This window comes from Amblyraja radiata, chromosome 22 (assembly GCF_010909765.2).
Source record: "Amblyraja radiata isolate CabotCenter1 chromosome 22, sAmbRad1.1.pri, whole genome shotgun sequence".
Classification (NCBI taxonomy): Eukaryota; Metazoa; Chordata; class Chondrichthyes; order Rajiformes; family Rajidae; genus Amblyraja; species Amblyraja radiata.
The window spans coordinates 10,606,043-10,618,074 of NC_045977.1; the positions used below are offsets into that span (position 1 = coordinate 10,606,043).

The 12,032-nt window shown below is 38.5% G+C and overlaps 1 protein-coding gene across 4 annotated transcripts in view; it reads left to right on the forward strand.

Moving 5' to 3' along the window:
• The window catches only part of cramp1 (cramped chromatin regulator homolog 1), a 69,380-nt gene that overhangs the window by 50,936 nt on the left and 6,412 nt on the right, over positions 1-12,032 (forward strand). For all 4 annotated transcript variants that reach the window (XM_033040375.1, XM_033040376.1, XM_033040377.1 and 1 more), the window contains exons 13-19: positions 145-219; positions 2,137-2,215; positions 2,938-3,039; positions 3,989-4,170; positions 6,443-6,656; positions 10,531-10,695; positions 11,684-11,829. In XM_033040375.1, coding sequence (XP_032896266.1) covers positions 145-219; positions 2,137-2,215; positions 2,938-3,039; positions 3,989-4,170; positions 6,443-6,656; positions 10,531-10,695; positions 11,684-11,829 — 963 coding nt within the window. The remainder of the gene's footprint in view (positions 1-144; positions 220-2,136; positions 2,216-2,937; positions 3,040-3,988; positions 4,171-6,442; positions 6,657-10,530; positions 10,696-11,683; positions 11,830-12,032) is intronic.

Consider the following 12,032-nt stretch of genomic DNA (forward strand, 5'->3'; position numbering starts at 1 on the left):
GAGTGGATTTGCCTACTCTATGAAAGGCTTTAAAAAAAAAAAATTGTAGCTGATTGCTCATCAGTGGTTGGATGTCCAAGATGTGTGCCTGGTAAATCACAATTTTTATTGATCGTGATTATCATTGATACGTTGTTATTTCAGAGGCAACCCGACATCTTCTTACCTAAACCCAGGAAATTGCGAAATAATCGTCCACGCAAGCCGCTGGTGGTTCAGGTAAAAAAAAAAATTGAGAACATTGGAGCTGTTCTTTTCCTTGCTAAATTTGTTATGTCGCTTCTGGATTAACTTGGAGGTAGAAATTGTGCCTCATTTTGTCATGCAAATGGAAATTGACAATGTAAAAATATATTGACCCTACATCAGTTATCTAACCAGTAAATATAATGCATATTTGTATTTCTAGCTATAATATAAGTGGCCTTCACTAACTGTTATGAATGTGAGTCACATTAAATGATTCATGTTGCCTTGACTTAGCTGAAAGCACTTCCAGGGGAAAAAATGTTGAAAGTTTGATTTTCCAGTACAGTGCAGGTAGTCCCGATTTACCATGTAGGGGCAGTTCTAAGAAACATATGTTCTAGAAAATCTTGCTGTTAAAAATTACTGAGTTAATAAAGGAAAGTGGGTTAGAGGATAAAGAGTTTAAAACTCTCAATAATAGTTTTTCCCCAGCAAGATTTCAAAAATAAGTTTTAATAGCTGTAAGGTTATTTTTTTTTTACTGCAAGCTAAAAATAGCCGAAACATCCGTCACCCTTTCCTTCTCTCCAGAGATGCTGCCTGTCCCGCTGTTACTCCAGCATGTTGTGTCTATTATATGTCAATAGGTGTGACTGCTTGTCAATTCTAATGATTACCTGTGAATAAACTGACAGACTATGTTCTTAAGAGACGGTGGTTTTCAGTTATTGGGGGGAAATTACAGGAAACAGTAAAAAAAAAAATAAAAGCTGTCATGGTGGAAAAATCCGTAATGGGCAAAAAAGAACTGACTTTTTCCCCCTGTACTGTATTTCTCCCCCCCCCAAGACTTTTTTTTTGCATATCAATTTCCGAATTAGCTTTTAAGTAGTTCTCCTAATTCATCAATCGCATTAGAACCAATATGCATTATGGTAATATGCATTATAGCAGAACTATCTGTATTAAGAGAGTGCAATTTTGTTGGCTATACTGACAGACCAAAAGGAGGTGCACTTCCGATAGTTCAGGTGGACAAATAAAAATCTATTGGTTAATTATGACGGAGCATTGTGATTCACTAATGTCCTGACCAGTTTTCATCCTTCAACCAGTACTACCTGCTTGACGTGTTATCTGGTGCTAATCTTATTGCCTCTCGTGAAACATTAGTCGTATGGAGTGACTGTTATATTATCTTGCCTGATTACAATATTTGGGCATTAAAGTAAATTAATCATATTTTTGTTCGTTTCAAATGATCAGCTGTATAACTTCAAATTTCTTCTGGTTTAATTTCTAAATTTAAAAAAATCTATTGGGGCTAAGATAAGAATGAAAAAGGTCTTTCTCTCTTAGTTCACTAATATCTGCTATTTATGCAGAATTGTTTTATTGAATTGAATGGGCTCTAAAAAGCAATGGAATATTGGTTTAATGAGTTCCTGTTTTCAATATTATAACGAGGACATGAAAAGCAAGGAGGTAGAATCTTGGTTTGGCTTCATCAGGAGGATAGAGGTTTGATCCAGACTAATGCTTACTTGTGCTCACAGAAGTGGGCCAACATAGTAAATGATGTGAAAGGAGAAAAATGTTAGACACTAATCGAAAATCTCAAACAAAAATAAATGTTAGAATTTCTCAACAGGTTAGGTAGCATCCATAGAGAGAGACATTTTCAGTATTAGAGGATACATATTTGATGTAAGGAATTACTTTAGTGTTCAGTGGAGATATTCATCCCAAAAAGTGTGAAACTTCAAGTTTACCTTGAAATTTGCTAAATAGTTTTCAGCTAACTTTTCTAAACAAGATGAGAATAAACTTTGTGCATAATTTCTTAATCGAGTGTGAACAACTTAATATTAATCAACTTGCATTCTTTCAACTGAAGATTTTAGATTTTCTATTGAAGATGAAAATATTCCTGTTTTTTCCCCCCAGAGAACACTGTTGCCACGACCGACTGGAAATTCCTCTCAGCATGTTTGTTCTTTTTCCATCTTGTCCAATTCTGCCACAGGTATCTATTCACTCAAATTAATGATCAGAATAAAATGGCTCTTTGGGCTTTCCTCACACTTTGTAACTGAGTGCAGCTCTACTTATTTATATTTATAATGAATAATTATAATGAAGTACCTGTATCAAAGAACCCATTCATATTAATTTATTCTGAGATGATTTATGGGTGTCTGATGCTCTCTGTTCTTTGCTCGAAAGTGAAATATTTTCAAACCACACCATTCGCTTCAAACAAATCAGAATCTGTGCTTCTCCAAATCCCTAAAACACACTGCAGCTATAATTGCTGAATTTTAATTTTTGACCAATGTCTGCATTCCACTAAAATCCAACACCATTGAAGTAAAGTACTGTATAATGTTTCCTGTATCTAGTTGCATGTTTTGATGATTTGATTCCTTTATGTTGAAAGACTATGTCCAATTGTTAGATACAAGTTAAATGCAGAAAGAGCCAATCCACTTCTCAGACTACCAGTGCAAATTTGTATTTCACCCATTGATTCCAAACCCTGCACTGGACATCGGCTTAGGTTGAACAATACCCGAGTACAAATTCTAAGAGCTATACAGTTGAACAATGTTTAATTGTTCAATCCTACCTAAACTATTGTTTTGTTGTTCTTTTAGCAGTAGTAGTACAATAATAATTTTTAAACATAAATTCTTAACCATATATCTCCTTGACTTACTTTGTGAAACGTGTTTTTATATATTTTAGGCACAGGTTTATTCCGTCCTCTTCAGTCATCTCTTTCCAAACCAACGTTGGCTCGCCCTATTGTTCCAAAAGTCATTCCAGCATCCACCAGTCAACTATCCAGTAAGTTGCAATGATTGCAAAATCAATACTTGAAAACACATTGATGTTAAATTTGACACAAATATTTAATTCTCTTAGCTTAATATTTTCTATTCTATTCTTTATCCAACATTGTTAATACGTGATTTCTGAACTAAATAGAGTTGCAGGTGGTCTTTCTTTACTAAAACTAAATGACTAAATTAACCATATCTGCTAAATGACTAAATTAACCATGACTGCTAAATTATAAAGGATACGAGAATATGTAAAACTTTTTGTAAAAATGGCTCCTTTAGCGCGTCGTGTTTTCGAGGAGATGTGAATCACAGACAAACACACACAAATACATCCACATCCAAGATCAGAGTTTCATAAGTATATTGATGCTAACACTATCAGAATTTAAGTATTGGGTCAAGCTTTGCTAACTGCCATTTAAATGGATAAATGTTGGTGACTTTGAACTTCTGACATGAGGAACAATTTAAGACCATTATTTTCGGCTACATGTGTTTACGGCAGTAATTTACATAGCATAATTTGAAAGTGCTTAATGTTAGAAACTATCAGTGCTAGCAATTCTTCTTCTTATCGAGTCCACACGCAAGATTAGAAGTGTTCAGCTAGAGCTGAATACACTTCTCGGCATCTGCGTACAATGGTGTCTGTCTTGTCGCTTCTTGTGCTTCTTGTGTGTGGTGGTGGAAAGATTGGTGGAAACAGGGCCGCGACGTGAACGCTCTTTCCTTGACCCCTAGTGCTAGCAATGAAAGATTTAATGTCATTCTTAGGGCTTGTCGATGGCACAGCGTTTTGTTTCATACTGTCTCTTACAGTGTTATGGCTGCATTATGTATCCATTATCAATTATAATATGTTCAAATATACTTAGCCCATATTCCAGTTGTCAATTGTCTTTTTGCTTTGGTAGATCTGTTTTGTTAATACAGAATTTCTCTTCGACCAGGTGCAATCGACATGGCAGCAAAGTCAGCAGGCATAATTCCAGGCAGCCCAGTCCAGGCTCTTGATACAGAGGATTCACAAGATTTGACATCCCTGTCAAATGAAGATGTTTCCATGGTAAACTTGGACCATGATATATCCTCAGTCCATCAGAATGGAAGCCCACCACCAACGTTGGCAGGGGTGAGTGTCATTTACTATCGACGCACATCAGCAGAATCTTTGCTGCTACTTCTGAATCTGGCACTGCTGGCTTTGCTGTATATTGATGCTGAATTCAGGGTCGAAAGCATATCTGGAATGAATGTATACCCGAGGAAGATTAATGGCTAATAGCTCGGGACTTCAGTGTAATTGTTGTTTCTCATTTGTCAATTCACACATCGTGCAAATAAAAATACAAAATGTTAAAATTACCCAGCAAGCCGGGCAGCATCTGATGAAAGGGAAACAAAATCAATATTTCGGGTTGAAATGGGATGAGAGACACCAATTAATTTTAAATTGCTGAGAGGAGGGGTGGGGTAGAGAAATAAATGGAGCAAACTGAATATCTGTGTGGGTGAGACCATGGTTGCCAAGTTAACAAGGGAGGTTAGAGAGAGAACACATAAAGAAAAGAACATGTAAACACTCTGAAATGCAGTGCCGTAGAAAATGCCCCATGGTCAGATAGTGCTTGTGAAGAGAGAATTAAGTCAGTATTACATTTGGATGACCTACAATAGAACTTGTCAATTCTGAATGCAAAACAGAAAAAGCTACCTGAAATTGAATACAGTATAGAGTTGAAAAAGCTGCGAATATGCCTGGATGAACAAGGAGGTCTTGTTCCTCAGACTAGTATTATATGAGCCTGAGAAACAGTAGCTCATTATCCACCTGAGCATCCAGGCTCAATATCAAATTCAACCATTTAAAATAATAGGCTTTCTCTCTAACCCTGCCAACCCCCCAAAAGTTTATCATTTGGCCTTCCATGAGTAGCCAATTAATTAATATTCTTCCCCAATGTGCTCAGTAACTTAAAACAAACATTTTAGATTTCCCAATTCTGACAAAAGGACTTCAACCTGAAACATTCTTTCTGTTGCTCTTTCCATGGATGGTGACTGGCCTGTTGAGTATTTCCTAGTTATATGTAAGATTTTCAGTGTCTGCAGTTTATAAAAGCGAGATTTAAATTGAACGGCTAAATTCTATACTGAGTCTGGAATGCTGCAATGTACATAGATGAAAGATTAGGTGCTGGTCCTCAACTTTACATTGGGCCTCATTACAAAAGATTGAAGATGCAGAATTAAAATTACACGCAACTGGAAGCAGGGTTCCCCCCGCGGACTGAATGTAGATGCAGTGCAAAATGGTCACTCAATCTCAGTTTGATCTTTCCAGTAGAATTCGGTCTAACTACGGAATGCTGTACACTAGAACACAATCATAGTGCCTTATTCTGTTGAATTACTGGTTGTTGTCGAAGAAGGTTGCTCTTTGACATCCATAAGCAACTGATAAGTGACAATAGCTTGAACCGAGCCTGCACTGCTCAACATTCGCAATTTGCAATCCTGTCGGGGCAAAGATTTATATGTCCCAAAAGTGATCATCACAAATTGATGGAGTATTATTAAATATATATACATGTATATCATCTAGATATATATGCGATATTGATAAAGCTAAGAAGTTGACAGACGAAACCATGCTGATTATAAATGTATTGATTGGTGTAGAAGAGAACTGCAGATGCTGGTTTTTCAGACTGAAAGAAGGGTCTTTACCCAAAACGTCGCCCATTCTTTCTCTCCAGAGATGCTGCCTGACCCGCTGAGTTACTCCAGCATTTTGTGTCTATTCATTGTAGTATCCAGTTGCAAACCAAAGTTGCTGGCCAATCCACGTAATTTGTAAAATCAGTCTTGCCTAAATTCTGAACTGAGGTTTTCCTAATTCATATAGCTCAGTTTCCACCAGATTGATTGTGAAGATACTCTCACTCTCAGAAGCTAAGATCACAAGAAAGTTGAATTTACTGTCAGAGTGGAAGATGCTTAATATTCCATTTTTTGGGGGGGTATTTCTTGCTTGGACTATATGTATTAATTCAATGCAGTCTGAAGAAGGGTCTCAACCCGAAACATCACCCATTCTCTCCAGAAATGCTGCCTGTCCCGCTGAGTTACTCCAGCATTTTGTGTCTACCATGTTTTAATTCAATCCAGTTAAACATTCTCTTACACATTAAAATATTTGAATCTGGCATCTGCCATCAGCCAGTATTTTATAGGGAAGTATTCAACTCTTCTGAGAAAATACATTCCTCCTTTTCTTAAATCTTGCTTTTATGTACATATTTATGCTGGGAAGAATAAGTTGTTGTTTTGACCAGGTTGCTTCCTGCACCTATTAATGATATCCCCCGAGGTTTATCTTTAATGTTTTTCTTTCTGCGCAGAGGGATCTTGAAAAACCCACGCATCAGAATGGTTTATCCTCTCCAACAGATGAAACCTCTAACACGTTGTTCACTTCTCCACCAAATGTCTCGGCTCTCCTTGATATTTCATTGCCAGGACCTCCTGATGACACACTGTCCCAGGGTGGACCCCATAGCCAAATCAGTGACTCCATCATCGAGCTTGCTATCAACTCCACTCAGTATGTTAGCGGTAAGTGGGAAAAGTGACATTTCCTGATTGTTGTGTGATGTATTATAGCACCAACTAAAGATTTTTTTAAAGGTGAAAATTTAAAATATCTCTAAATAAACACCATTGCAGGAATGTTGTAGAATTAGTGGAACAACATTTGTCTGGTGCAAATGCTGAAGTTAATCTAGTAATGTGACATGATTTCACAGTTTTCAGGACTGAATGATTCGGAATACCTATTATTACTTGTATAATATTAACTTGTAGTTTGGCACCTTGTGCCCTCATTGTTCATTCAGTGTGATCATAGATTATAGAACAGGAAGAGGCACTTTGGCCCACAACGTCTTGCTGAACATGATGCCAAATTAAACTAATCCCTTCTGCCTTTACATGATTCTTATTCCTTCACTCCCATCCAAAAGGCTGTTAAACACTATTGTATCTGCTTCCTCTCCTTCTAGGTAATACCATCAAAATCAGGAAGTATCCTGATAATTATTTTCTACACCCTCTCGGAAGCCTCCACATTCTTCCTGTAATAGGTGAACAGAACTGCACACAATACTCCAAATGTGGTAGAACAACGTTTTATAAAGCTGCAAAGTGACTTCCTGAGTCTTGCAATCAATGCCGTGACTAATGATGGCAAGCATTCCGTACTCCTCTGTACCACTCTAGCTACTTATGTTGCTACTTTCAGGGAGCTGTGGACCTGAACCCCAAGATCACTCTGTACATCAATACCGTTAATGGACCTGCCATTAACTCTGTACTTTCCCCACTTCACACCTGATTAAAGTCCACCTGCCATTTCTCCGTCCAACTGATATGTATCCTTTGACAGATTTCTGTGTTGTCTACAAACTTACTAACCAACCAATTTGCTTCCAAGTCGATTTTATATACACCACAAACAATAGAGGTCCCGACAAAACACAGGTCACAGACCTCCAGCCATATTAATACCTTTCCACCACTACCCTTCCTCATCTTCTATGATAAGCCAGTTCAGAATCCAAACTACCAAGACACCGAGAATCTCATGCATTTTAGTCTTCTGTATCAGCCTACCACGGGGGACTTTGTCTAATGCCTTGCCAAAAAGCATCATTAAAAAAACTCAGTCAAATTTATAAGATGTGGCCTGCTTTGGACAAAATCATGTTGACTGTCTCTAATTAGCACATTCGCTTCCAAATGCAAGAATCCTTCCCAATAGCTTCCCTGCTGCTTATGTGAGACGCACTCGCCTATAATTTCCTGGATCACCGCCCTCTGACTAATGGAATTCCTCCTCATCTTCATTCTCTCTCTCTCTTCTGGTCCTCCTAATTGCCTGCTTGAGTTATTTTCTGTGTTTTTTTTAATCCTCACACTCTGTCTGATTTCCCCCACCTTGCATATGCTTCCTATTTATTTTTGCCCTAATTTAGAACCCCTCCGGTCATCCAACGTTCCCTTAACTTGCCATTGGTGTTTCCCCCCCCTTATTTTGCCGTCCTCATCCTCCCACCTCCTTACTGGAACATGCCAGTCCGGAACTCTGGTCAGCTGGACCCTAAATGACTTTCATATCTCAGATATGAACCTGCCCAATAACAGCCTTTCTAATTTGATCTCCCTATCTCCTGCCTTATAATGTTATAACCTACCCACTCCCAACTTAGTACTTTTTTTTCATATTCCAGATTTATCTTTATTCAACACTTAAAACTTAAGGAGTTATGATCACTATTCACAAAATGCTCTTCCTCTGAAATACAAGGTCCCATATTGTCCCCTCCTCCAATTGGATATCTACATTTCAAGGAACCTTCACATACACTTAACAAATTCTGCCCCATTTTCTGATATTTTACCTTGGGAGGTAACCTTATAAATGTATTAAAAAATCATGAGGATTGTAATTTAGGCTGATTGTCAGAGTCTCAAGCTAGAGGGCACAAGTTAATATGAGAGGGGAAACATTTTAAAGAGACCAGAGGGGTAACTTTCCACACAGTGTGATGGTTATGTAGCTGCCCGAGGAAACTAGAGGTGGGTACAAATTCAATGTTGAGAAGGCATTTGTTCAGGTACACAGATGGGAAAGGAATGGAGGGTTATGGACCAAATGCAGTCAAATGGGACAAGCTCAGATAGACGTCTTGAGCAATATGGATGAGTTGGGTGGAAGGGCCTCTTTCCATGAGGCGTAACTGACTCTCCAGTCTCTCCTCAGAACTGAAACACTTCATCCCAGACAACATTTGAGGACCCGATGAATTATGCTTGACTAATCTTCTGGATTTTTTTGAGGATGTAACAAGTAGAATGGATAAGGGAGAGCCAGTGGATGTGGTGCATCTGGACTTTCAAAAAGCCTTTGACAAGGTCCCACACAAGAGACTATTGTGTAATAGTAGAGGACATGGTTATGGGGGTAAGGTATTGACATGGATAGAGAATTGGTTGGCAGACAGGAAGCAAACAGTAGGAATTAACGGATCCTATTCAGAATGGCAGACAGTGACTGGTGGGGTGCCGCAAGTCTTGGTGCTGGGATCCCAGTTATTTACAATATTAACAATTTAGATGAGGGAATTAAATGTGACATCTCCAGGTTTGCAGATGACACAAAGCTGGGTGGCAGTGTGAGCTGCGAGGAAGATGCTATGAGGCTGCAGGGTGACTTGGATAGGTTGGGAGAGTGGGCAGATGCAGTATAATGGGATAAATTAGTTTATCTACTTTGGTGGTAAGAACAGGAAGGCAGATTATTATGTGAATGGTGCCAGATTTGGAAAAGGGGAGATGCAACAAGACCTGGGTGTGCTTGAAAGTAAGCATGCAGGTACAGCAGGCAGTGAAGAAAGCTAATGGAATGTTGGCCTTCATTGCAAGAGGATTTGAGTTTAGGAGCAAGGAGGTCCTACTGCAGTTGTACAGGGCCCTGGTGAGACCACACCTGGAGAATTGTGTGCAATTTTGGTCTCCTAATTTGAGGAAGAACATTCTTGCTATTGGGGGATGGCAGCGTAGGTTCACCAGGCTAATTTCCGGGATGGCAGGACTGACATATGATGAAAGACGGGAAGACTGGGCTTGTATTCATTGGAAATTAGGAGATCTTATAGAAACATGTAAAATTCTTAAAGGATTGGACAGGCTAGATGCAGGAAAAATGTTCCTGATGTTGGGGGAGTCCAGAACCAGAGGTCACAGTTTAAGAATAAGGGGTAGGCCATTTAGGACTGAGATGAGGAAAAACGCTTTCACCCAGAGAGTTGTGAATCTGTGGAATTCTCTGCCACAGAAGGTAGTTGAAGCCAATTCACTGGATGTTTTCAAGATGGAGTTAGATTTAGCTCTTAGGGTTAAAGGAATCAAGGGATATGGAGGAAAAAGCAGGAACGGGGTTCTGATTTTAGATGATCAGCCATGATCATATTGAATGGTGGTGCTGGCTCGAAGGGCCGAATAGCCCACTCCTGCACCTATTTTTCTATGTTTCCTCAACCACGTTATTGATATAGTGCATCAATAATTGGGGTCCTGGTGCACCACACTGTTCACAGCCTCCAAACCCTACAATCACCTAGTTATTCCTATTGTTTCCTGTCCATTCGCAATCCTCAGACCACATCAGTATATTATGTTCTATTTTGTTTAATATTCTCTTATCAAATAACCTTGTCCAAATTCATTGGTGCAACAGATTTGACTATATCCTATTCTACAAGTCACAGGCACAGAAATAGTTTTTATTAGAGACCATCTTATATCCCCTCTCAACCAGCAATGAAGTACTTGGAATTAGTAATGAGATGCATTTGAAGGGTCGTCGCTGTAATGAATTCACTTACCGCAATGGTTTCTAAATCAAAATCACTTTCTTTGTTTTAATAAGGTGACGGTTCATCTCTCTCGCTAACAAAGCTGAATGGTAATGACAACTCTAAGAATCTTCCATCTCCACCAGCCAGTCCTCAACGCAACTGGATCCCCTCTCCTACCCACGATCCGCAGTGGTATCCAACTGACTCTGGTGACTCTTCTTTGGGTAGTCTATTGTGTGAGTGCCGCTAATTCTCCTCCTAAAATTTGTCTCGTGTAATTTGCAGCCCGTAAACATATCAAAGTTGTTTGCAAGGCCTCAGGCATTTTTTTGATCTGTGGATTCATCATAAATGAATGACTTATTTTTTCGATTCCCATTCCTTTCCTTGCAATTGGGTTATTGTTGTCATGTGTACTGAGGTACAGTTAAAAGCTTTGTTTTGCATGCTATCCAAACTGATCAGATAATACCATACAAAGATATAATCATGTCAAATTCAAGTACAATAGAGCACTGTTCGCATCCATAGTAAAGAACGTTAAATTGAAACCTAAGATAATAAGTGATCAGAGCTAGAGGTAGACATTTTTTTCAGATCCAGCTGCCTACGACTGAAAGCACATAAGAGAGAAAATGAATTTTGAGAGAACTTGCATGTAGTATAAAAACAATCAGTAAAAGTTTGTATGGATATATTAATAGGAAGAGGGTAGCTAAGGTAAATGTGGGGCATCTGTCGAATGAGACTGATGAATAAACTGAACAAAGCAATGGTGAATACATTGAATTAATGTTTTGCACCTTTCCTCATATTTGATGAGATGATTTCAAACAACATGGCAGAACGTGCAATAGTACCAATTACAAGGGATAAAGTACTGGATACATTCACAGGGTTAAAGGCAGACATATTAACAGGACCCGATAGATTGTACACCAGCATTTTAAAGGAATCTGTTGCAGATATAGTGGACCCATTGCTTGAAACTTTTCATAACTTTCTAAACAGGGAGGATAGCAGAAAAATGGAAAGCCAGTTCATTTTAGTTTATTGTCACGTGTACCGAGATACAGTGAAAAGCTTTTGTTGTCAGCAGACAGGCATACACCAATATATCACCAATGCTTGTTGTTGTTGTGCATGAAATACAAAAAGCTAGCAGGCATGTCCAATAAATAAAATAATAGTGTGTTCAATCATTAAGTTTTCAATTGATTGCAGCAAGCCTAATATCTCCTGAAAAGGGGCGGAAGATGCTGACAACCGGCAATGGAAACAGCAATAGCAACTCTTTACTTGGAACAAGCTTGTTAGATGGCAACTCCAGGGACTCTTTTGTTTCCCGCTCACTAGTGGATGTGTCTGAGGTAAGATGCTTGCTGCTTTTTGGAATGGACAATGAATGCTTTGTTTCCACGTTACTCCTTTATAAATTATTGTTTACATCACTACAAATTCTCATCACAAGACATATTAATATATTTACTGTTTTTCAATAAACTTTATAACTGCTAGCATGAACAATTATTCTAACTATACCATTTTATTTTAGTGTAGAGGGGGAAGGATG